The 25864-nt window shown below is 37.4% G+C and overlaps 2 protein-coding genes and 1 long non-coding RNA gene across 7 annotated transcripts in view; 2 read left to right on the top strand and 1 right to left on the bottom strand.

The window, feature by feature from the left end:
* Window positions 1-217: 217 nt before the first annotated feature.
* On the bottom strand, window positions 218-2615 carry LOC141399842 (uncharacterized). The gene is made up of 4 exons (XR_012411996.1): window positions 2351-2615; window positions 1195-1383; window positions 1013-1126; window positions 218-921 (listed from the first exon to the last, which is right to left on the bottom strand). It is a non-coding gene; the product is annotated as an uncharacterized lncRNA (long non-coding RNA).
* Window positions 2616-10067: 7452 nt separating this feature from the next.
* On the top strand, window positions 10068-20668 carry LOC141399839 (uncharacterized). Of its 4 annotated transcripts, XR_012411983.1 has the most exons (9): window positions 10098-10176; window positions 10243-10401; window positions 10459-10853; window positions 10915-11534; window positions 11596-12231; window positions 12290-12365; window positions 12451-12720; window positions 12787-12931; window positions 20136-20668. XR_012411983.1 is itself a non-coding variant. In XM_073979172.1 (8 exons), exons 6-8 carry the CDS (start codon window positions 12586-12588, stop codon window positions 20144-20146), a joined length of 291 nt encoding a protein of 96 aa, XP_073835273.1. In that variant the 5' UTR covers window positions 10068-10401; window positions 10459-10853; window positions 10915-11534; window positions 11596-12231; window positions 12290-12365; window positions 12451-12585; the 3' UTR covers window positions 20147-20668. The 4 variants fall into 3 exon arrangements, 1 of the variants encoding a protein (XP_073835273.1); XR_012411982.1 differs by having other exon boundaries at window positions 10068-10401; XR_012411984.1 differs by having other exon boundaries at window positions 10068-10401; window positions 12306-12365.
* A 3771-nt stretch (window positions 20669-24439) lies between these two features.
* Nup205 (nuclear pore complex protein Nup205) overlaps window positions 24440-25864 on the top strand; it is a 273611-nt gene continuing 272186 nt past the window's right edge. Inside the window, exons 1-3 of one of the 2 annotated variants that reach the window (XM_073979163.1) lie at window positions 24440-24751; window positions 24819-24967; window positions 25028-25453. In XM_073979163.1, the coding sequence (XP_073835264.1) occupies window positions 24745-24751; window positions 24819-24967; window positions 25028-25453 (582 nt within the window). In that variant the 5' untranslated portion in view covers window positions 24440-24744. The remainder of the gene's footprint in view (window positions 24752-24818; window positions 24968-25027; window positions 25454-25864) is intronic. The other variant, XR_012411979.1, reaches the window with a different exon arrangement.

The following is a 25864-nucleotide window of genomic DNA, read 5'->3' as shown; positions in this document are numbered from 1 at the left end:
TAATAAACATGTTTACTTGATATCTGATACGAAAATAACAATGATGAGCTAAATTTGAAGGAACATTAACCCCCCCATAATGTCGAGGTAAGTGGTATGGTGTGAGCGGGTTGTGGGGTCGCAAAGAAAATAAAAGGACATTGTGGCCATGGTAGGGTGGGCGTACTGGAGGCCATCGGCTAAGGTATCCCTTTGACTGTGATGCATATTGTTATAGTTTTTTTTTGGTTTTGTTGCAGACATTCATTTTATTAATGTTGCGTGTCCAGGGCTTGGAAATCCGGGTTGGGACTACACCCTAGGGAAACAAGGCTGGGTTGGCCGGAGTCAAAGAGGATCATACCCCAAGCTACGGCAAGGCACACGTAACAGTATGGCGCCCAAATTATTAAATGTTTTATCCGTTAGTGTATAACACCGACACGCTAGAAAATAACTAAGTAATTGAAATATAATAGTCCTACATTTCCAACTCAACCTACGGCGCACAGGATGCCTCGCTTCATATCCATTCTGGACACAGCATCAGAATGTAGTATGAAGTGATGAATTCTGAGTTGCTTTACGGGAGAGAAGGAAATGATCAATACAAAGCCCACCTGTGGTTTGTCCTATGTTGTGACCATGTACACGAAATAGTAGCAAATCAGAGGGGGGATTGCGTAAGTGTAGTTTCTGTCTGTAATGTGTTTTGTGATCCAATTCTACGTACAGATATCCGCTCTAGAAAATTGCTAGGGTGACGTATCTATTTCTGACGGATTGAGTGATGCTGCTGATGGAAAAGGCAGATCCAGTCACATAACATATTAAGTATTTGAGTATCATTTGAGTGTAGTTCTGTCTGATGCATCATCGTCATAGGGAAACTTTTTGAGGGCTATGCAAACCGCACACACCACAACTCGACATTTAATCCTCCTGAATGAATATAGAGAGAAGAGAACAGAAAATTGAACCTAGATACAATTAATTTTTTTTCTACAAAGACATCGATCGATTAAGTTCAGACCTTTTGTGTGTAACATTGGTTGTTGATCGTAATCCGTAGTATACATCTGCAAGTATTTGGGTGTTATGAGTAGTGGAACTCGTTCACAAACAAAGAATCGGAAGCGGGATAGACCTGTAATTTTTGATTTAAATCGGTCAGTTATAATCGACAATAAAAAGAAAAAAGATAACGATACTAACCTAAGGATGGCAGAGGGAAATTCCGGTGGTGATGGCCAAATCCGGGACATGTCTCAGACAATAAATGTGGGTTCACCGATTACAAACTCCTTAGGGCCCGTTTTTCTTCAGGGTGGATCAGGAGAATCGCATCCAAGTCAGGATCTACCAGGACATCCGTGGCGAGAGAACATACTAGGGCAGAGATTGCTGGAAAATAAAATACAGTCCCTTAAAGATGAAATGGATGTAATAAAAAAATCATTAGTAGAACTGACAAAAGCTTTGAAGGAAGGAAACAAAGAGAACAGTACTCCGAACGCCCCTTTGGGTAGTATAGGAACTTCCGGAAATGGAGTAGATATAGGGTCTGATAAGAGAGGTAATGTTGTACCTCCTGCAACGCCATCAAATACGGATAACCGTCCGATTCCGAGTCAGGTGAATCCATCAGCACCAGGGACAGTAGGTATGGAACTGGAAAGGATAAACGCACCCTCTGGGAATGGAACGGTAGCTGTCATGAACGGTGCAGCGGTAAATTCAATGACAAACGTACCGCGGAGTAATCAACCTATATCATTTGACCCAAGAAATATGTTAAGGATTAATAAATTAGGTTTGCACTTCGATGGCAGTTCCTCTGGTTTAGGGGTAGAAGAATTTGTTTACCGGTTGGAATATTTTAAACGGCAATATAACCTTCCCTGGTCCGAGATTATCCGAGATTTTCCACTCTTGCTAAAGGGAAGTGCCGAATCATGGTATTGGCTGTACCAAAAATCAAACAAAGAGCATGACTGGGAGGGTCTAAAGCACAGCTTGTTAAGCCAATACCAATCCTCCAAGTCCAACTTTGAAATTATAACCGAGCTGGCTCAAAGAAAACAACAGCCCAGTGAGTCGGTTGACGCATTTTTTCATGTAATGGGCCAAATTAGGGCAAAACTCATGCAGCCAATATCAGAATATGATATGATAAAAATAATGAAAAAGAACGTCAGGGAAAGCATAGCGCGCATAGTGTATCCAATACAGGTCAATTCTGTAGAACAACTACGAATTGAATGTAATGAGGGAGAAAAGAACTTTCTGAGGCGCGAAAACAAATCATTCGTTCCACCATCTCGGGCTGTTAGGCAGGTTAATGAAATAGAAATTGAGGATAAGGCCTTACCATGTGAAAGTTGGCAGAACAGTTCGGGAACGGAAGACGTTTCTGCAATCCAATTTGAGAGACAAAACAATCCAAATTTAACCTGCTGGAACTGCAAAAAAATTGGCCACTCGTTCCGGGATTGTGATGTTACCGTCCGATCTCTCTTTTGTTATAGATGCGGAAATCCAGGAACTACTTCTCCAAATTGCGTGGTATGCCAATCGGGAAACCGGAAAAGGGGCGTGGAGAACAGAGGGGGCCACGTCCAATAGAGAACCCCTGAGAGTAACCCAATTATTAAAGAATGCTGAAAGACAAAAGAAAAATATGATATTAGAGCACATTTCACATAATAAGAGTAACAAATCTATAACAGAGATGAGGCATTATCTCCCATTAGAAGTTAGGCAAAGAAATTACGATGAGGTACGAGAAAGGATAATGGGCTGCAGGGAGCCTAATGGTTTAAAAGAGTCAAAAATTCGTAGAGTACGACAAAAATTTAAAGAAAAGAAAAAAGAAGTGAACATGATTTTAGAATCAATAAAAAGTGTCGATCGTCAGACGGACAAAAGAGCGTTTGCTGAGGTAGAACTTCAAGGTATAGAAATGAAAGGTCTATTAGACACAGGAGCTTCGGTGAGCATCTTGGGGAAAGGCTGCCGAGAGTTTCTTGAGCAAGTTCAGATAAGTCTAAATCCCATTTTCTCCACAGTCAAGACTGCGGGAGGACAGCAACACCGAATTTTAGGCAAGGTTAAACTATGTGTTAAATACAATGATAGGATCCAAAACTTAGATTTTTATCTGTGTCCAGATTTGGAACAAAAATTATATTTAGGAGTCGACTTCTGGAGATTATATAATTTAGCACCTAACATTCTGGGAGTCGATGAGCTTAAGATGGAGCAAATCCCTAAAGACGTTTTGGAAAATGAAACCTATAAATTGAACCCCCATGAACTAACCACACTACAACAACAACAACTCGATAAGATCATAAAAAGCTTTGATACGTTTGAAGAGAAGGGTCTCGGCAAAACCAACCTTGAAAAACATACGATCAAATTGATCGAAGGGGCTGAACCAGTCAAGGATCGGCACTACCCTTTATCCCCTGCAGTACAGGCTATAGTGTATGAAGAGGTGGACAACATGCTCCGCCTCAATGTTATCGAAGAGAGTGAAAGCCCGTGGAGCAATCGCACCACTGTGGTAAGAAAGCCGGGAAAGAATAGGTTTTGCTTAGACGCTAGAAAGCTAAATAAGTTGACAGTTAAGGATGCGTACCCGCTTCAAAATATTGACGGGATACTGAGTAGGATCGACGAAACATATTTTATTAGCAGCGTCGATTTAAAGTTCGCCTTCTGGCAAATAGAACTTGATGAGGAGAGCAAAGCCTGCACTGCGTTTACGGTGCCTGGACGGCCATTATACCAATTCAGGGTAATGCCGTTCGGGCTCTGTAACGCAGCGCAGCGCTTATGCAGGCTCATGGATAAGGTTATCCCACAACAATTAAAAGAAAATGTATTCATATACCTCGACGACTTATTAGTCATTTCTAGCGATTTCGATGAGCACTTGCGACTACTGCATGAAGTGGCAATGTGCCTCAAAAAGGCTAACCTCACAATAGGGATGAAAAAATCGCAATTCTGCTTCAAAGAATTAAAGTACTTGGGATTCATCATTGGGCAAGGCAAATTAAAGACAGACCCTGATAAAGTTAAGGCAATCAAGAACATTAAGGTACCGCGCAATCCTCGAGAGGTCAGAAGTTTTCTGGGGACTGCGGGCTGGTACCGCCGATTCATCAAAGATTTTGCGACTTTATCAGCCCCCTTAACAGACACCCTCAAAAAGTCTAAAAAGTTTGTAATCGGCGAAGCGGCATTAAAATCTTTTGAAAGCCTTAAAAAGGCCCTAACATCCGCTCCTGTGTTACGCCACCCTGACTTTTCGCGTCATTTTTACATTCAGTGTGACGCCTCGGAGTATGGCATTGGGGCTGTTCTTTACCAACTGAATGACAATCAAGAAGAACACCCCATTGCATTTTTCTCCCAGAAATTAAATTCTTGTCAACGCAACTACAGCGTCACAGAGAAAGAATGTTTGGCGGCGGTAATGGCAATAAAGAAATTTAGACCTTATGTCGAAATGATGCCGTTTACCGTGATCACTGACCACGCATCTTTAAAATGGCTAATGTCGTTGAAAGATTTGAGTGGGCGGTTAGCACGGTGGTCCCTTCAATTACAATCGTATGATTTTGATATTAAACATAGGAAGGGATCCGATAACGTAGTTGCTGACATGTTGTCAAGAGCACCCGTCGAAACCCATATTGACGAGTTAAATATGGACGAGTACTTAGATTTCGAAACCGTGGAATTTGAAAGTGATGAATATCGCGATCTGATCCAAACTATCGTGAACAACTCCGATAAATTGCCCGATCTCAAAGTTGAAAATTGAATAATTCTAAAAAAACATCTTCCGAATCACGAAATCGATGGTGAGATCTGTTGGAAAGTATGGATTCCCAGCGGAATTACACATGAAGTGATAGAGAAGAACCATACGTTGCCAACAGCTTGCCATGGAGGGGTACACAAGACCCTGGAAAGAATCAAGAGATTCTTTTATTGGCCAAATATGACCATGCAAGTCAGGCAATATGTTCGGAATTGTGAAAAATGTCAAGAAGTTAAGTCCAGTAATAGAAACCTGATGCCACCGATAGGAAAAGAGGTAATAACGGATAGGCCATTTCAAAAATTGTATATCGATTTTTTAGGGAAATACCCAAGATCGAAAATGGGAAACGCCTATATATTGATAGTGGTGGACCATTTCACAAAATTTACCTTCTTAAAGGCGATGAGAGAAGCCACTGCGGCAAACGTAGTAAAATTTCTTGTGGAAGAGGTATTTCATAAATTTGGAGTTCCCCAAACAATACACAGTGATAATGGGGCCCAATTTATTTCAAAAACTTTCCAGCAAATGATCGATACTTATAAAGTTAATCATATGAAAACAGCGTTCTATTCCCCACAGTCGAACGCTTCAGAACGTGTGAACCGATCCGTTATTACTGCAATCCGAACGTATTTAGAAAATGATCACCGAGACTGGGATCTATACCTATCGGAAATTGAGTGTGCGTTGCGGAACTCAGTACATTCGGCAACAGGGGTCACACCATTCTTTGCACTGTTCGGTTTCCACATGTATTCGAGGGGAACTGATTATAATCTGGCCCGTAAACTAATGTCTATGACAGACCATGAGATCAGAGAATTACAAAGGCCTGAAAGATTAGAAATGGTGCGCAATAAAATAAAAGAAAACCTTCACACAGCATATATGAGAAGTTCCGAACGTTATAATAAGAGGGCTAGAGTGGTGAAATTTAGACCCGGCCAGGAGGTGTATCGGCGAAACATGGTACAGTCCGACTTCTCCAAGAATTTGAACTCCAAGTTTTGTAAAAAATTTATTAAATGTAGGATATTGAAGCCAGTGGGGGATAACATGTACGAATTGGAGAATTTACAAGGAACCCCCATAGGAATATATCACGCAAAAGATATAAAACAATAATAAGTGCAATATAGAGATGAGACTGATACAATTAGGATTAATCAATGGTGTTTGTGATGTCCTAATAGAGTTTAAGTTTTATCTGTATAGTGCAATATAATGTTTTAAATCTGTGATATACCTGCAATATCCATGTCGTGATTGTCCCATTTTACATTTTTTACACTATTTATACACCTTCCACCATTTATATAAATCTACACCATTTATACACCCTCTTTCAATTATATAACCTCAAGTAATTATACACCCCATAACTAATTATACAAGTCAGCTAACTATACACGTCAACCTATGTTAATCCCAATAAAAAGATTCATCAAAACCCAGGTATACATATTTTATCTTTATAGAGCTGTCTATACAACATACCCGCTGATTACCTTCACCAATTTTTAATCATTCTTCATAATTAGAATTTGACGTCTAGGTTAGGGTGACCTGATGAGACTCCCGTCGTTAGCACTCCCTGAAAAGTACAAGAAGGTTTCAAAAAGTATCTGCATTAAATACAAATAGATTTTCATACTTCCCTAAACAAGTAGCCCGGCTTAATCTCAGGGTGTGAGAGTTCCCCACGTTGGGTATCGAACCGATCGTATAACACGAATTGCCAAGGCCCGCGCACACCACCACTGTCATCAGTCTTCGGCAGTGTTGGAGTTTTGTTGCGGGGCCATGAAAATGTCAAGTCCGACCCTGTAGAAAAAAATTTGTCTTGGGAAGGCCTAAGGTTGGCGGCCTCAATAACCACAAATAAAAATCCCTAACTCTCAATTGCCTTTAGAGATGGGGGAGTTAGAGATAGCTGGATCTTTAAAAATAGGGCCTGGTTTATGGGGAACCATAGTGATGATATGGTTTGGCACGCCGAAATATGGTTGTTGTTATTGGTGTTGGATAGTAGGGCACTGGCCAAAATATACATTTATCCTTGGTTTTTGTTGTTGTTGCAAATTCGCTCGAGATATTTTGGCCCAAATTTTAAGGGATACAGTTAATTTGTGAGTAGCTCCTGAACCATTGGAGGCTATTCAAAATGATAGAGTAATGCGTGCATGTGGCAGAATGTGGAGGCTGACAAAACATGCCAGGGGAAGGAAATGGAATGAATATTCAGGATTCCCATCTACGAGATAATTCGATGGCCTCTTTATCCGTGCACATACGGTTATAACTTGCTGAAATAAATGAAAAAAAAAAACATTATTAGAAATAGAATAAAAAAACAATGAATATGACAAACTTAAGGTGTGTAGAAAAAAATGTTTTCTTTTGTTTTGATTATCTTTCATATAGTTTTGACAACTGACTGATTTGCCAACCATCCCAACTATATCACTATTACCGACACAGGGGTGGGACTCTCTTACGTGGGATGTATAGAAAGTTTATTCTCTTAACACCGGGGATGAGTCCAAGGTTTCTCAGGTACCGTGTAGAAAGAGACGATTAATTGCATATTAAGAAAAAAGGACAGACAGTCTATCTGCAAAAATGTCGGTCTCTGGAAATCTGCCATTGTTCATAGAAAAGGTTATAAAAGAGAGTAATTTTTAGGGAAAAATCCAGATTGTTACGTGAATGGTGTTGAGGCAGGAGGCCTTGTTTTTAAGTGTTAGTAACAAATATTCTTTAAACAAGTAAATTATTGAGTGTCTAGTGATTTAAAACTTGAAAATTGGGACCGTTTCTATTAATAGATAAAGGTATTTTGTGACTAAAATGCGACTCAAAGAAATGGTGTTTTAAAATAAAGTTTTTTTTTAACTAGGAAAAAAGTGGAGATTCCTTGAAAAAAGTGGTGGTGATTGAATAAATAGCTTATTGCCCGTAACCCAGCTAACGCATATGAGGTAAAAATATAAGGAAATCGTGACTTAAATTGATTCTAAAAGGAGTTTAATTTAATCCCTGTTAGGCCATTGCCGATGTTGCTGGATAAACCGCTGTCTTTGCCAACGCCATCTAAAAAGGTAGGAAAACTGTTTTGCCAACATTGTATAACAGCCGACCGACATCTATCGGTTGGTAGCAATATAAAAACGATTCTCCACACTCCTGGTTCAGCACCAGACTATCCATGACACCCAGTAGAGATTATTTGGAGACAATTAGCCAAGCCAACGGAATGATATCTATTGTCCCAAAAAACTAAAGAGTTGATCCCAATGCCCACTGGGACTAGTGTTGGGGAGTATAAGACTAACCAACAAGGCGTAATACGAAACACCATTACGAGCAGTATTGACATGATTATTGTGTGTCGCATATCCGGTGATCCCAAACTCTTTCTAGAATTGCCTGTTGTCATGCATATACGTGATTCTCATTTTTTTTACCAATTCAGTATCACCAATTTTATTGACATATTTATAATTTTATCTTTATTTGTATTTTTTTTTTTACTAATTTCTTTGTTCTTATTGACCTTTTAATTACATTTATTTGTCTATTCTATATGTATATTTAAGTAATTTATTTTCATATCGTTTGAGAGACGTTGTCTTTAAGTATCAACTTTCTACAGGATAGAAGATTCAATATCAAATAATCTAGGAACCCCCTTGTTATACTCCAGGAAAAAGAGCTCTTTTCGCGGACAGTAGGTTGGGTTTATGAGTGGTTAAGAAATATCTCTTAAGAGAGTTATTGATCTTGCGATCCTTTGGAATGTTGAATTCGGTATTTTATTTGTTTTTTTTTTGTCTATTGGACTGTTTAAAGTACACTCCTAGAATTAAATTAATGTTTACAATTTTTTTTGTTGGTCTTAAGACCCTTCGTTTAAACTTTTGGGTGAACTAAGATTCCGAATATACTCGTCTTAGTAGAAGACGTTATGATATTTGATTTTTTTTTAAATTTTTTAGTTGATATTCCGAACTATAGTTTGATATTTAAGAGACATTGTGTTTGCTATTATTAAATTTTTGATTTCATTTTTTTTTATTGATTTTCTCTAGATACATTTATATTAAAATTAAGATAACTTATAATAAACATGTTTACTTGATATCTGATACGAAAATAACAATGATGAGCTAAATTTGAAGGTTTTGGGGGGGTTAATGTCGAGGTAAGTGGTATGGTGTGAGCGGGTTGTGGGGTCGCAAAGAAAATAAAAGGACATTGTGGCCATGGTAGGGTGGGCGTACTGGAGGCCATCGGCTAAGGTATCCCTTTGACTGTGATGCATATTGTTATAGTTTTTTTTTGGTTTTGTTGCAGACATTCATTTTATTAATGTTGCGTGTCCAGGGCTTGGAAATCCGGGTTGGGACTACACCCTAGGGAAACAAGGCTGGGTTGGCCGGAGTCAAAGAGGATCATACCCCAAGCTACGGCAAGGCACACGTAACACTGTCTTATTGGCTTTTTATGTGCAGAATGACGGATTGGCTACAAGGACTTCACAAACCCCCAATAGCACGATTTTGTTTCGATCGGCACCAGTTCGAACAAATCTACCACCAACCAATATTACAAAAACAGGCTTCAGGCTCAAACAAAATAAAACAGCTGTCTGCTGGCACAAATAAACGATCTGGCTCAACCAATAGATATCTGGACGCAAATCAACACAAATCCAAATTGAAATTAAGAGGCTCACAACCACTGGGCAGTACAACCAGAAAGAATAACTGGTCCCCACTCGGGCGTTCTTGGAGACCAGTGAATATATCAAATTTTGTTGGGAACCTTAAGAAACAAAACACCATTAGATTTTATTATTTATCACTGTCAATTCAAGTCTGTGCTCACTTTTTATATGTACGTTCACAGGCATATGTTTAATTTAATAAAACGTTACACTTTCTGGCTATCACCTTTATTTGTGTTTTTCTGAAATCTGTATCTGTTTTCGAGGGTTACGCTTTTAGCGGTTATCTCAGCAAAACTAAATTGAAATTTTCCCTCTTCTTGTCTTTTATACCACCCCGAATTCGTCACCATTTTCCTTAATTTTCCAATATTTGGTATAAATATTGCAATGGCGTTACCACTAGCTCTTGAAATGGCTACTTATTCAGTGTTGATACATTTGGTAACCCATCTCCTTACTGAACACAGTTCTAAAATTTAATTGAGATGGCAACACCTTTTACTTCCTCAGTTCATAATTTTCTGAGGTTCGCATGGTGGGCGGCCGCAGCAAACAACCATTTTATAATTCAAATAAATTTGTTTATTTCCCCCGCTGTTAATACCGTCCTAGTCTCTTCCCCGTGAGTGATTTTACCAATAAAAATTGTTTTAAATTCTACCATGAAACTCTAAAGTCGATCCCCCAGCTCAAAAGCCGCCTCAGCAACCAATGCACGCAACAAAACTTCGGCCACGGTTGAGGCATTTTTTCCGTGGTCGATGTGCGTGGTTTGCTTTTACTCCACGTGGGGAACTCCCACACCCTGGAGTCTCCAAGCCGGGCAAGATTTCATCACAAACTTTAGGTAAGTATTCCATATACACAAAACCATGTGAATTCTGGAACACGCGGTATTTTGCAGGCGTCATTTGCGGATTAGTGATAGTAATTCTGTCACCCACACTCTCTAAGCGCAGTAAACACCTACGTAGACGTTGGCGTAAAAATCATTCATCGTCTGACACCGCTATTCATGAATTACACATACAACCTCACTCATTGTTCCAGCATTACAACGCAGTTCATTCAGTGACGGCCGTCGACTTATACGCCGACGTCGTTTGTTATGGAACACATTTACTATTACCATGTTATCAGTGAACTGTGAATGCCAGTACGTTCATTGCCATAAGTCAGACAAGAAGAAGAATGTTTTTATTTTTCATTTCTCCTTTGCCTGCCGTACAATGTAAAGATAAATGCTGGTAATTTTCCTTTTTATAACGAAAAAATTTATACAGATGAGCGTTTACGAAGGTAAGTAGTGCTGGTATCTTTTGCATTTACATTTTTACCATTTGTTTGCTCTCTATTTCAGCCAATTTTACCACACATCAAATGACTAATGAATTGAAAACAAATCGTGAAACAATGGTGGAAATTGATGACTCTGTAAGAGGCTAGGATATCTATATTATACAAACAGGAACCAAAGATGCTAACAACAATATTATGGAATTGTTAATTATGGTCTATACCTGTAAGACCTCATCAGCCAGATCCATTGTGGGAGTTATCCCCTATTTAGCCAAACAATGTAAAATGAGGAAACGTGGTTGCATTGTCTCCAAATGGCTTGCCAAAATGGTATGTACGTCGGGATTGACACACACTACTACCACGGATTTACATCAAAAGGAAATACAAGGATTTCTGTTACAATCCATTTGCGGGAGTCTACCAGACTATCACAATTCAGTCATAGCTGCCCGCAATCCCAATTCAGCTAAAAAAAAACACCTCATATGATAAACGGTTACGTTTGGGGCTTTGGTGTCATTCCTGGCGAACACAAGGAAACCGACTTGATCGATGATGTCTAGTCATTTGTGGCAACTTCCGATGTTTTGAATGAGTATGGTGCTTGTCCCCCATTTACACTGGAACGGGGCCAATGAAAAATAAGAAACCTCATTCAAATCGTCTTACTGCGGAAAGGTAATAAACATTTGTTTTGCCCCAATCACAACTAAATGACATTAACAATTATTTTTTTCAGAGAATAATGAGGAACTACCAGGAAGCACACAGTCTGTTAGTCTTTCGGCACCAGAGTACAAACCAGCGCTCTTAAGGCTGAATGAATTACCGCTGAAAAAGGCAGCCATAAACAAAATCAAATTTGGAATATCAAACTGCGAGGCCTGTACTACTTGTCTCGTTCATCATTGGATCTTGCCGTTTCCCTATTTATTTGCCGCTGCAACTAACACAACTACCGAATATAATTGCAGGTAGTTCCCATGAAAACAATCAATTTGGATGATTGCTAAGATGAATTGGGTGAAATATACTCTTCTCCGTCAGTGTCCTCCCAACGATAGCTTTTCGCAGGTCCCAAGAACATTGACGTTGATGATACACCGGAAATCTTTTGTCACAATTGAAAGGGAGATATTGAAGGACTGTGGATTGACTTATGGCCAATTGAAAACAAAAATTTGCCTCTTTACATATTGATAATGGTTCGACCGGTGATGGATAAAACGATGATTAAGCTTAGATTTCATCAGCACCCCCGAAAGGAAATAATGATGAATTCGAAAGTGCCTAATAGCGTAAAAGCCATTCTCCCACAGTTGCACTTATTGGATCATTGTAAAAATTCAATGTATCAGAGTTATGCATTCGCAAGGTGAAATTCTATGAAGCTTTTGTTTATGACAATTGTGATATTTATTTCTAACCCGTAGGGCCACAATGGTACAGACAGCGACATTTCGTTTGCCCTACATTTTGCCCTCTCTGAGTGCTATATTAGAATCAAGTGTATGTAATAACAACATATTTAACATCCTTTAAAGTAGGCTTCATCTTGTTCTTTCCCAACTGACTTTTGTTTTCTATTTTATAGGCAACATTTGAACGCCATATGCAACACGTCGGAAGCAGAAAGACAAAGCGGCCACCTGTAGTAATCCACGGTGTGAATCAATTGCAGGTTTAGAGATTTTCTGCTTGCCTCCGAAATGCCCCACAGAGCAAAGAAATGGAAAACTCGATGCACAAAGATGTGTTTGGATTAATGTTAATTCTCGTAACACTTACAAATATAAGTGTCTTTCATCAAACGATTTTTTTCAATAGCATCAGAGTGGTGACAACTATTTTAGTATACTGTGTCGTGAGTGTAATTGGATTTTCATTTGCCCATTCCTCTCCTAATATCTATTTACCTCTGTCCTTCTAGTGTCATGAGATAATTCAACGGATACTTAGTCACAAGGTGCACCGTGACCTCTTTGAAAAAAAAATCATGATTGTGTCGTTCTATTTTTATCGTCCATACTACTACTGTGGGGACAACTATACACCTGATTGGATATCATTAGAGGGTAAGTCTTTGCAATGGTAATTATATTGTGTGTATCATCACCAACCTGTACGGTATGGGGGTTAGGTCATATCATTATGGTTGTGGGAATTTCCGGACAGACAGTTTATCAGTGTTTTTTTTTTTTCATTTTTCTTTATGTTGAGGGTGTGGCAAACGCACAGACATTTTCTGCTATACAATTTAGATTGACTTATCGCATTTTGCTTATAGAATTATTTAGTGTAAATTCTCATTTACCCAATTTCCTTGTTTTTGATGCCACTGATCTGTAACACATTACTGGACACAAAAAAAATGCGAGATTGTAAAATTTATGGATTTATTATCCTCATCATTAAATAATTTGCAGTTTCTATTAGAACTCCTTGAGACTATTTTATGTGCAAACATTGTGCCTATCGGGTAAATTTGGCACCCTTCTGAACTTGATTGGTTATTTTTGAGGACTCGGTATAACCGAATTCTGTTTCGTGGATCATAAATCCAAATTTACTTTTACATGTCTATAAAAAATTTAGCACTGATCTTGCTAGTATTGGCTAGTTTGTGAAACCCAACGACACTAGGTTTTCCACCCCCCACACGATTCTCAAGTCTTCTGCTAATTACACTATTTTGTTTTTGCCAATTCATACAAATAGTACTATATTTGTATACCTATGCATATTTAGTAGATCTATGTCTTTGTCCATAGAGACTCAATTTAACATATCTAAAATCCTCTTAGTTGTATTATAAGTGGTGACGTTTTTTGTGAAATTAGGAATTAGAAGCATTTGTTCTGTTTATTTCAAAACTTTATAGTGGAATCTTCGAACCACCTAGACTTCGTTTGAGTGAATTCTTTATCGATTTTTGTTTGACGTTCAAGGTACTGAGGCAACACTTCTGGTGGACATCCAACATTATTATATGCACCAGTCATAACCATACTGTGATTTAACGCTAACTTGGCATCTACCTCATTGGTTTAGCCCTACCGGTTCGCTGATGGCACCGTTCCGACTCGCAACCTATAATGGGCGGCCATTTATGGGGACCAGATCCGAACTACATGACTCTTAGTCGTAGCGAGGTTAGCACAACACAATCACCCATTTGTTTATGACTTTGCCATAATATATCAAATGTTCACTCGAAGTGCTACATCTTCAGGTCCTTAACGTGACAATTTCCTAAAGGGTTCCCTTGTAGGTCTTCAATTTCATATATATTATTTCCCACCGGCTTGACTATCCGGCATTTAAGGTACTTGCGACAGAATTTCGCATTTAGATTTTTCCCAAAGTCGCTTAATATGTGGTTCCTACGATAGACCTCTTGTCCCGGTATAAATTTTATAGCACGGGCGCGTTGGTTATACCGTTTTGCGCTTTTTTCATACGATTCATGTAAATTACTAGCAATTTTTTGTCGGATTATCTCCAATCTTTCCTTCCTATCTAGTTCATTGATCTTATGATCACATATTGACTGCAACTGTCTCGCTAATTTATACGCGCTTCCGTTCGTATACATTTCGTATCCGAACAGTGCAAAAAAGGGCGTAACCCCCGTAGCTGCATGCACGGAGGATCTTAAGGCGCATTCTATTTCAGTCAAATACACGTCCCACTCTCGGTGATCTTCTGACAAATAGGCCCGAATAGCCGATAAAACCGATTGGTTGACTCTTTCGGACGCATTTGATTGTGGGGAGTACGGTGCTGTTTTTATATGATTAATCTTGTACAACTCTATCATCTCTTTGAAACCTCTTCTCACAAATTGAGCCCCATTATCAGTATGAATGGTTTCTGGAACACCAAATTTCCTGAAAATCTCTTCTACTAAAAATTGGACAACGTTATTTGTGGTAGCTTCCTTCATGGCTTTTAGGAAAACGAATTTAGTGAAATGGTCCACTACAATAAATATGTGAGTGTTGCCACTTTTCGACCGTGGATATTTTCCTAAGAAGTCCATATACAACTTTTGGAATGGTCGTTCCGTAATCACTTCATTTCCTATGGTCGGTTGCATGTTCCGATTTACTGGCTTCGTTTCCTTACACATTTGGCAGTTATTGATATATTGTTTAACCTGTTGGGTCATTTCATTATGGGCCTTTTCTATGAGTAGATATGTTAGGGACTCAGGGATCCACAGTTTCCATGGCATTTCTTCCTCCAGTTCTAAGTCAATATCAGTTCTTGTCCGTTTAAATATTAACTCGTTTTCTATTTTTATATCAGGCAATTTAGCTAGATTTTGTTGAAGTGTTTCTAAAAGTGCTTTGTACTCTTGGCTCTCAAACTCTGTGGTTTCGAAATCAAATAGATTATCTACCACCTCAATATTTTCCACTACCTCGAGACGGGACAACATGTCCGCCACGACATTGTCTTTACCCTTTCGATGTTCTATATCGAAATCGTATCCTTGAAGCGCCAGTGACCATCGTGCGAGTCTCCCACTTAGGTCTTTTACTCCCATAAGCCACTTTAAGCTGGCATGGTCCGTTATGACTGTAAACTTCATTAGCTCCACATAGGGTCTAAATCGTTTTACAGCCATAACGGCCGCCAAGCATTCTTTCTCTGTAACACTGTAATTTCGCTGGCAACTGTTTAATTTCTGGGAGTAAAAGCCTATCGGGTATTCCTCGCCATTCTCACCCTTCTGGAATAGGACAGCGCCTATCCCATACTCGGAGGCATCACACTAAATAAAAAATGGTCTTGTGAAGTCTGGATGCTTTAATACCGGGGCTGTGGTTAAGGCTACTTTGAGATTTTCAAACGCCTCCTTAGCTTTTTCTGTCATTGTAAATTTAGGACTTTTCTTCAGGGTTTCGGTAAGGGGTGCAGAGATAGTTGCGAAGTTTTTGATAAATCGGCGATACCAGCCGGCAGTACCTAAAAAGCTTCGAACTTTTCTTGGCGTTTTCGGTGTTTTCAACTTTCTAATGGCCATTCCTTTTTCTGGATCGGTCTTCAGTACACCCCCACCTATGATAAATCCTAAATACTTAAGTTCTTTGAAACAGAAATTGCTCTTTTTGAGACCGATTGTTAAATTAGCGTGCCCCAAAGCTTCCGCCACCTGTGTCAACAGTTTTAAGTGGGTCTCAAAATCTTCTGAAATCACCAATAAATCGTCTAAATATATAAAGACGTTGGACTTTAGTCTTGCAGGTATCACCTTGTCCATGAGGCGACATAGACGTTGAGCAGCGTTACAAAGCCCAAAGGGCATCATTCTGAAGTGATAGAGTGGACGGCCGGGTACCGTAAAAGCGGTATATGGCCTCGACTCTTCGTCCAACTCTATCTGCCAGAATGCATGTTTGAGATCAACACTACTTATATAAACAGTTTGGTCAATTCTGCTTAGTATGCCATCAATATTCTGCAACGGATATGCATCTTTTATTGTTACAGCATTTAACTTCCGTGCATCTAAGCAGAATCGGTTCTTCCCCGGTTTCTTCACGATGGCAATTCTGTTTTTCCAGGGGCTTTCACTTTCTTCAATAACCTTTAGCTCTAACATCTTATCGATTTCCTCATATACTATCGTTTGCATGGCCGGCGATATCGGGTAATGTCTGTCCTTTATCGGATTCGTGCCCTCTACCAATTTTATCGTATGTTTTTCTAATGTCGTATGACATAGATCTTCCTTTTCAAATGATGGAAACGAGTCTATTACTTGTTGCAATTTCTGCTGTTGTTCTTCAGACAATATATGCATTTCTTTTTTAAAATCCTTATCTTCTTAGAATTTCGCACAAATTTTTTCGATATCTATCTCACTAACCTTGATGACGTCTGGAGCTAATTTAAATGCTTTCCAGAAGTCTATACCTAGGTATAAAGCTTGCTCTAGGTCTGGGCATAAATAAAAGCAAATTTCTTTTTCCATGTCCTTATAATTCATAATTCACTTGCAATCGGACTTTACCCAAAATGCGATGTAGTTGTCCGGACGCCGTTCTTACAATAGTATTAAATGATTCGGGTCCGATATCCAGTTCTTCTAAAACCTCTCTACAACCTTTACCCAGAACGGAAACGGTCGCTCCAGAATCCAATAAACCTTTTATTTCTTTCCCTTTGATGTTTATTATTGCATAGGGTCTAGGGTCTGAAGTTTCGTTATATTTTCTGACTGATTCCACTAACATTTTCTTCACCTTTTTGTTTTCCTTTTTTCTTTCTTTCTTTGGTTGGCCACACCTGTAGCAGAACAAGGATCTTTGTGTGGATAAGCAGTCCATAAATCGATGTCCTGGTTTGTGGCAGTTCCAACAAATCTGGGACGTGTTTACTTCTGAAACTTCAGGAACCTCATTTGGTTGACCGTAATCATATCCATATGCCTCGTTATTTATTTCACCCACTTTGAGGTTTCGGTTCTGAGTTATCGGAACAGGTCTTATATCACGCTTTCCACATGTCTTTTCTGCCTGGATGCATTCCATGCGCAAGTGTTCCATGCTTGACACATACATGGGATACACCATACGGAAAATCTCACCCCTCAAATTTCTCTTAACTATTTGGATTAATTCCCCTTCCGATATAGGTTGAACTAGTTTTGCCCTTAACATGTTTATGGCCTGGAAAAAACTGTCTATGTCCTCCCCTGGCTTGAGCTTTCTTTCGACAATTTCACTCATAACTTCAAAATTGGAACGGGTTGTACTGTATCTCCTAAATAAGGCATCTTTCAATGTAGGCCAGTCTCTCACAACACCTGTTTTTATCTGGAGCCAAAACCATTCATATGCTCCTCCTGATAATAGTGTTTGGAATTCGGCATATATTTCGTCCCATGTTACCCGATATTGGTTTTTCAGATATTCTAACCTAAATACAAAATCTTCGACTGACATTCCATTTTGATTCCCATCGAACTTTAGTTTGAATTTTTCCACCTTACTAACGCGATCGAAATTATTGTTAGCTGTTCCCATCGTATTGGTGGGTGGAATTACTGGTGGTCTATTTGGATCGATAGTTGGGGGCGGAATTGGGAAATTTGGAGGCATATTATTTGCATGGGATTGAGAGACATTATTTGCCAAAGTTATACTCTTTACCAAATCTCCTAATTTTCCAATTGCGTCGTAAACTTTTTTCATTTCGCTTCCCATGTATTCTTGTACTAAAGGTCGGAAATCTATTGAGCTATTGTTAACATTATCAGCCGCTGGGGAATAGTTATTGATATTGTTAGTACCGTTAAGGTTCATATTTACTTCTTGAGGGTTCACATTAGAAGTTCTATTGGAATTGGAATTAATCGTTTTGGACATATCAATTATTGAAGGGTCCATTTCTGGGGCTGAATTCATCATTCTGTCATTACTGTTTTTCTTCCTATATTTTGGTAATGTTTGGATCGAAATCCGGCTCACATCAAACGATGCAGTGCGGTTCCTTTTACTTCGGCGCCTCGTTTCGGAAGTACTCTCTTCCGACATTCGTGGCCAAATTACGATAGAAAAAAAAGCAACTAACTCTTCACAAAACAGTATATCAAATTGTCAATAATAATCGGTCTAAATCAATAAATAGCAAAAACAAAATCAATAAAAAAATAAAAAAAAATCAATAAATAAATAAAAAGTATACATATACATCAATCAATACTACACAAAATGAGAATCAGAACCAATTTACTGAACTTTTTATTATCACGATTAGGGTTCTTCCTTTAGGTGGGTTATTTGAGGTGTGTTTTTATTCATTTCAATATTCATAACAAAATGCCCTTAAGGTGATCAAAGCAGGTACACATAGAGCTAACAAAAAAAGTGTATTAAATTATCTTTCTTTCGAGTTGGTCTCTGTGGCAATTTTTTAATTTTATAAAAAAAAGATCTCACAAATAGAATGTGCAACTAGCATCTGATCGCTTCGACTCCAGATGAGTGTCGCATTATTCCTTACTCGAAAATGACTATTTAATCTACTTTACCTTGCACAAACAAAAAAAAAACTAACATAAAAACTGGTCATCAACAATACAAACATTGTTACACACAACACGAACAAGTTATTGCACTGACCGCTTGTAAATAAAAGTTATTACACAAAATATCCTATGCTATCCTAAACTAATATTGCACACATTCGCGTTTTCCATAAAAAACGCGGCTCAATATCAGCCAGGCTGATGGATATCGCTATAATAACTTACAACTATTGTTTCCCTATGGTCTATTTTATTGCACATTGGTGGTATTGCACAATGATATTCATTTTCCTTTGTTCTATAAGAAATTTTCTTTTTATTTTGGTCGCCATCTGTTACGACTCCCTTTAAGGCGGCGCTAGAGGGGACCTTCGGCCAGCTTTGCGGTCTCGGGGCTACGGTCCTCAACCCGTCCTCTTCTCTAGCCCATCAGGGGCGAACACGAATTGAAACATTACATTTAGACTGTCAAACATATACAAACATTACAACACACAAAATCCTGCTTTGATCAGGAAGTATTGGTCTCCTACTCCCACATTTAGCCCTCCCTTCCATGGTTTCCAAAATCCTCTTTATTTAATTTTTTCGTGGAAACCCCACAAACACACCAACTCACCTCATCACCTTCCGGAACTCCCCCTTATCTAACACAAATCAACACATAATTTTGTCTATTTTAACAAATTCACAACATAATTTTTATTTATGACTATAAAATGGCTTAAAGCTAGGATTTTAAATTCGTCTAAGCAATAAAATAATGAATATCCTAACACCAGAAAAAAAAATCAAAAGAATAAAATGAAAATATTGTTTTCTTTGGGAAACCTAAAGTTTCTCGCCTGCATTCATCAGACACTCAAACTCTTTCCTGCCTATTATAAAGGAGCTCTCTTATAATGGCCTATAAAGCCAAATTGGCTGTAGTTGAAAAATACTCTCTAGTTTTCCCTATAAAATTTTCAAGTATAAGGCTGGCGTTAAAATATCCTCACAAAAATTATGATTATAATAGACAACACAACATAAAAATATTAAGTAGTTAGTTATTTTATATCAAAATGTTAAGTTTGCATCGAATTTAATATGTATGGTTGGCCTACTGGCTCAAATAGAAATTAATTTAACATGAAGTAATTTTGAGTTTAGTTTAATAAAAAAAAAGATTTGGTATAATATACAAAGATTAACGTTTTTTTTTTTTCTTTCTCTCTTTTCGTTTTGCTGTTTTACAGATTTTCGTTGAATAACCGCTGCCTTTGGATTTGGCACAAACAAAAAAATGGCACAAACACAGATTACCTGTCTTATTGGCTTTTTATGTGCAGAATGACGGATTGGCTACAAGGACTTCACAAACCCCCAATAGCACGATTTTGTTTCGATCGGCACCAGTTCGAACAAATCTACCACCAACCAATATTACAAAAACAGGCTTCAGGCTCAAACAAAATAAAACAGCTGTCTGCTGGCACAAATAAACGATCTGGCTCAACCAATAGATATCTGGCCGCAAATAAACACAAATCCAAATTGAAATTAAGAGGCTCACAACCACTGGGCAGTACAACCAGAAAGAATAACTGGTCCCCACTCGGGCGTTCTTGGAGACCAGTGAATATATCAAATTTTGTTGGGAACCTTAAGAAACAAAACACCATTAGATTTTATTATTTATCACTGTCAATTCAAGTCTGTGCTCACTTTTTATATGTACGTTCACAGGGATATGTTTAATTTAATAAAACGTTACACTTTCTGGCTATCACCTTTATTTGTGTTTTTCTGAAATCTTTATCTGTTTTCGAGGGTTACGCTTTTAGCGGTTATCTCAGCAAAACTAAATTGAAATTTTCCCTCTTCTTGTCTTTTATACCACCCCGAATTCGTCACCATTTTCCTTAATTTTCCAATATTTGGTATAAATATTGCAATGGCGTTACCACTAGCTCTTGAAATGGCTACTTATTCAGTGTTGATACATTTGGTAACCCATCTCCTTACTGAACACAGTTCTAAAATTTAATTGAGATGGCAACACCTTTTACTTCCTCAGTTCATAATTTTCTGAGGTTCGCATGGTGGGCGGCAGCAGCAAACAACCATTTTATAATTCAAATAAATTTGTTTATTTCCCCCGCTGTTAATACCGTCCTAGTCTCTTCCCCGTGAGTGATTTTACCAATAAAAATTGTTTTAAATTCTACCATGAAACTCTAAAGTCGATCCCCCAGCTCAAAAGCCGCCTCAGCAACCAATGCACGCAACATATAAATGCACTTAAAACTAGAAAATAATTTTTAATGATGGATTCTCTCAAATAAAACCCTTGCCGTTTTATATTGCCACAATTTTTAATTCAAATGCAAGCGTTTTATTTGAGAGATTTCATCATTAAAAAATATTTTCTAGTTTTAAGTGCATTTATAAATAAAACACTGTAATTTATTTTTTAACTATTTTTTATTTTTAACATTTCAGCATTTATTTTTTTTTTTTTTTTTTGACCACTGAGAACCTGGTAACAAAATTATAGCCAATTTAGGCCGAAAATATAGATACAAACTTTAAAACACCTGAAATCGTTTTGTTCCGTTATATAGCCCCAAAACCTTGACCTGAGTCCAACATTTTTGGTGAGGAAGTTTCTGTACCATTGGGAACCCCAAATGTCAAGTTATAGCCAGTTCGTCCTAAAAATTAAAACAAAATTCTTAAAATACTTTAAATCGGGTGGTACCGCTATATGGGGGCTCTAAGAAAAAACGAACCCATATTGGTTTTGGTTTCATATGCATGTATTGTCATCCAAGTCTGAAAAGTGTGCAAAGTTTTAGATCAGATTGGTCAACTACAACTGTGTGGAAAATAAGTTACTAGATTTGAACTAAACAGACACCAAAGCAAGTTAAACAAAACACTGTAAAAAGGTTTTTTTTCACAATAGACTCCATTTTCACCCTAAGGCGTTTTCGGGAGATTGGCTTTATAATCTTGAATTCAGTACTACTTACGTATTTTATTGTTCGGCAAGAAATATTAAGAATAGTATGGCATTTAATTTAATGCATAACACGGGCAAATAGCTTTAACCGTTTCATATATATGGATCGCTGAAATCGTCAAATAGCCAAAAAATCGAGGCCCCATAATTACGAGGCCCCAGTGGCATGTGTTAACATATTCCAATTGTGCTCAAACTTTAGCAATCTTAAAATCTAACCAAACTCAGCATAGTCTAAATCAGGCATAAACACTTTAGGGGAGTGCCGCATAAAAAATCCGACATCGATGCTTTCCCTTCGAGTTAAAACCAGACTAATGCAACAAATTAAGACAAAGAAAATATTGAATTTTACATAAAATATTTGACAATTTAACAAATTTTATATTTTTTAATAGGTTAATAATAAAAAAAATGGTATTACAATATACATATAACCATATTTTTATATCCACACTGTGGTAAGGGGTCTCAATAGCATAAAAATCTACTAAAAAGGCGACGTTAAACGGCCAACAATCTTAATTTAGGACACTTTGAAATTTTTTGATGATTTTGTGCATATGCAAAATATGCAAAAAAAAAAAAAAAAAAAAAAAAAATATGACCCTGTCATTGAATTTAGATTTCTTTGAAACGAATTTTGGTCCAATCAGAATCGTCGTATCTTTATTATTATACCCTACACCACTATGTGGGGAGGGTATTATAAGTTGGTTTTGCCCAAAGTTTGTAACGCATCGAAATAATGGTCGTAGACACACGTACATATACACTAGCGGTCATCTGAATAGGTTTGAATTTTTTTCTTTTTATATGTTAAGTTATTTTCTGATGTGTTCGTATTACAGATCCATACTATTTAGTTCTTGAGAGTCCTATCCTATGCCAACATTCCCAAGAAAAAACTTGACGGTGTTGCCATATTTTCGGAAAATATCCCAATTATAATCACGATTGCCTCGGAATTTTCCGCAGGGAAAATAATTTTAAAAAGTGATATTACCTTAAATTCGATATTTTAAAACGTTGAAAACCTACTAAAATCACTTAATAATGGAATATTTTGCCCGAATCGGTAAAAATATTCTCTTTTTGGACATAAATTTGGAAATTAAAAATTGTAAAATTGGGGAAAGGGAAAAAATTCCGCACGGAATTTTTATTCATGATTGCCCTGAATAAAAAATGTACAAAAAAGTGTCCAATTTTTGCGATCATCAGAATAGGTTTGAATCAAATAAAATTGAAAAAGTCGGCGATATCATGCCCCTTTGAGTTAAATTTGAATTACAATTTTCTACTTTATTGTCCTCGAAGAAACATTCTTCCATTTAGCAAATAAAACCTGATAATGTGCTAAATCCGGCTAATGAAGTCATATCTAAATGGGCTATTGATATGGTCTTATATAATCCTTGGACACCAATTGTAAAATTTACCGTTATTTATATTATGGAATATACTTTTGTTGTATTAAATATTGTTTATTAGTGAGACGAAATAAACTTTTGTACTTGGAATTTCATAAATATCATGGCGTACGTATACTTATGTAAGACTGTGTATTTCCTTTCGACATAAGCTTCATTCCAGTACTTTTTTAATGGTAAAATGTTCAAAAGAGAAAACTGTCAAAAATGAGTTCAACGCACACATTTTTCCAAAATGTACGGGAACGGAAAAATGGCAGAAACGTCAAAAAATCTGGAACAAATGTCAAAGTCGGCGTGTCAGCGAATCGGAAGCCGGCAAACATGGTGCACATTTTTGCTCGCTCAAATTTGTCGTGTAAAAAGTTTCTAAAGAGAAAGCCATTCAGCGCCATTTTTGTTCAAAGAGAAGTGAACATTTTGCAACTTTTTTGGTGTACGGGAACGCATTTCGAGGAAAAATGTTCAAAATGTGTTAAATGTGTAAAAACTTTTTAGTTCTGGAACGAAGCTATAGTGAAACAGGCCCTTACTTGGAGTTTACACAAGACATGCTGTCTGCAAATACAACTCTGATTTACTAATACATACAAACATTTAGCTAGTTGCCTCGGCACTGTCTGGTAATTTTCGTAGACAGTAAACATGACATTTTTGAATAAATGAAAACAAAACTATTTCAAATAACAAAAAAAAAAAAAAAAAAAAAAAAAAAAAAAAGACGGCTTTGATGAAACAAAACAGAATATGTAAAAGGAAAACAAAAGGAAAGCGATGATTTTCGTTCATAATTTTACAACTGCTTTTGCAGTTGTCGGGACGCCTACGTCACACAGGCAAGTTTTGGACTTTTGAAATCAATAAATGGACTCAACTCTCCTGTCGTTTGTAAACGCAGGGTTAGAGTATACAAAGTGAACGCAGACTTTTTGGGTTTCTAATTTAGGAGTTGTATCACTTTTGTACCGATACCTTCGTAATAGTAATGTATTTTCTTGAGTTTTTCTTTTGATTTTTGTACTAAAGAGAGCGAATCAAATACTTATGAAAGAAAAACTGATCTCATTTACACATTTATGTAATGTTTTAGTATCATTTTTGAAAAGTAGTAAGGTGAACGTAGACTTTCTGGGTGTATATCGTGCATATATGGATGGTCTCTGTTACCCGACAACTTTAATCTATATTTTATAAATTAATTTATAAAATATATTGCAAATAAATAAATAAATCGAATGTAAACGTGGCGTTAGGAATCATTCTGTGTAAACGTTTATTGAGAGAACCATACTGTATGGCCACACTTTTAATGTTTGCTTCTCCGTAAACATAATACGGCAACGCCGAGTTTGTTGTATTAATTGGCGGTGTTCGGCCGGCGTGTTTTGCGATTTTATTCTGTTAAAAATGGAAGGTAAGTTATGTAGTTATAAAATACATTTAAAAAATATGAGTGTACTTACAAGATTTTTTTTTTCTAGGAGTTGCTGACGATATGTGGTCACCTTTCAAGCAGCTGTATAAAGTTATAGAGCAGACCATTCTAAACCCAAATGAAGCAGCAATTTCAAGTTTGGAAATTTGTCTTAAACGTCACAAGCAAATATTTGTTAATATTTTGCGAAATCCAGTATGTGCTTGTAAACAAATCGCTAATTGAGAATGAATGTTCAATGATTATTTTTTACAGCCTAAAAATGAAGCAAACAGGTCACAACTTCGAACGTATATTACTCAAGGTGTACCTATTAGTGGAAATGGCAGAGCTTTGCCTATATCAAAAGATCTAGTAGAAGAAAGTATAATTATTTCCGATATGTTTGATTTAGACGAGTTTTTAGCACTCGAACTGTTATGTACTGCCCAACATCAAATGGTACATTATCCGGGTCTTCCTCGTGGTTTGGTAGCAATACTCCTATATTACGATGGTCGTAAAGCAGTTTCTAATTCTATTCGAGATCTGTTTCAAATTACAAGTGGAGTGTCATGGGTGCCAGAGTCTCCAAAAAAACTGGTTCAATTAGTTTCATCATTTTCACAAACACTAGTGGAGGACTCGAATATATTGGACAGAATCATAGACTTGCTGAGCGAACTAGATATTGTCAAAGAGGTAAATAAGTTTTTGTTTTTTTCATTTTATCCAAAAATCTAAAAATATAATTTGAATTTTTTTCTGAAGTCTATGAAAGTACTCCCTTTGCCGACGATTCGAGAAAAATACGATGATGCATAACTATTCTTGTGGAAATGTGTACTTCGCGATGTGTAGGCTTCAGAAATTCAACAAGTTTTCTCTAAATAGCCGGAAATTTTAGACTTTCTCCTATGGACAGAAGCGAATCTCGGCTACGCGTACAAAATTTCCCTTTCTTTAACGCGAAAAACTATCTATGGTAATTTTTTCACACTTCTTTGTGAGTTGTTGCTAAAGATATTGGGGCATTTGAGGAACTTTCTGGTTGTATACATTTCCGCAACAAAAGACTAAAACACTATCTGTAGCAAGGCATTTCGACCAGGT

This window comes from Musca autumnalis, unplaced genomic scaffold, assembly GCF_047663935.1.
Source record: "Musca autumnalis isolate F117 unplaced genomic scaffold, ASM4766393v1 scaffold_3, whole genome shotgun sequence".
Taxonomy (NCBI): domain Eukaryota; kingdom Metazoa; phylum Arthropoda; class Insecta; order Diptera; family Muscidae; genus Musca; species Musca autumnalis.
This window is presented reverse-complemented; position numbering and strand designations above follow the sequence as displayed.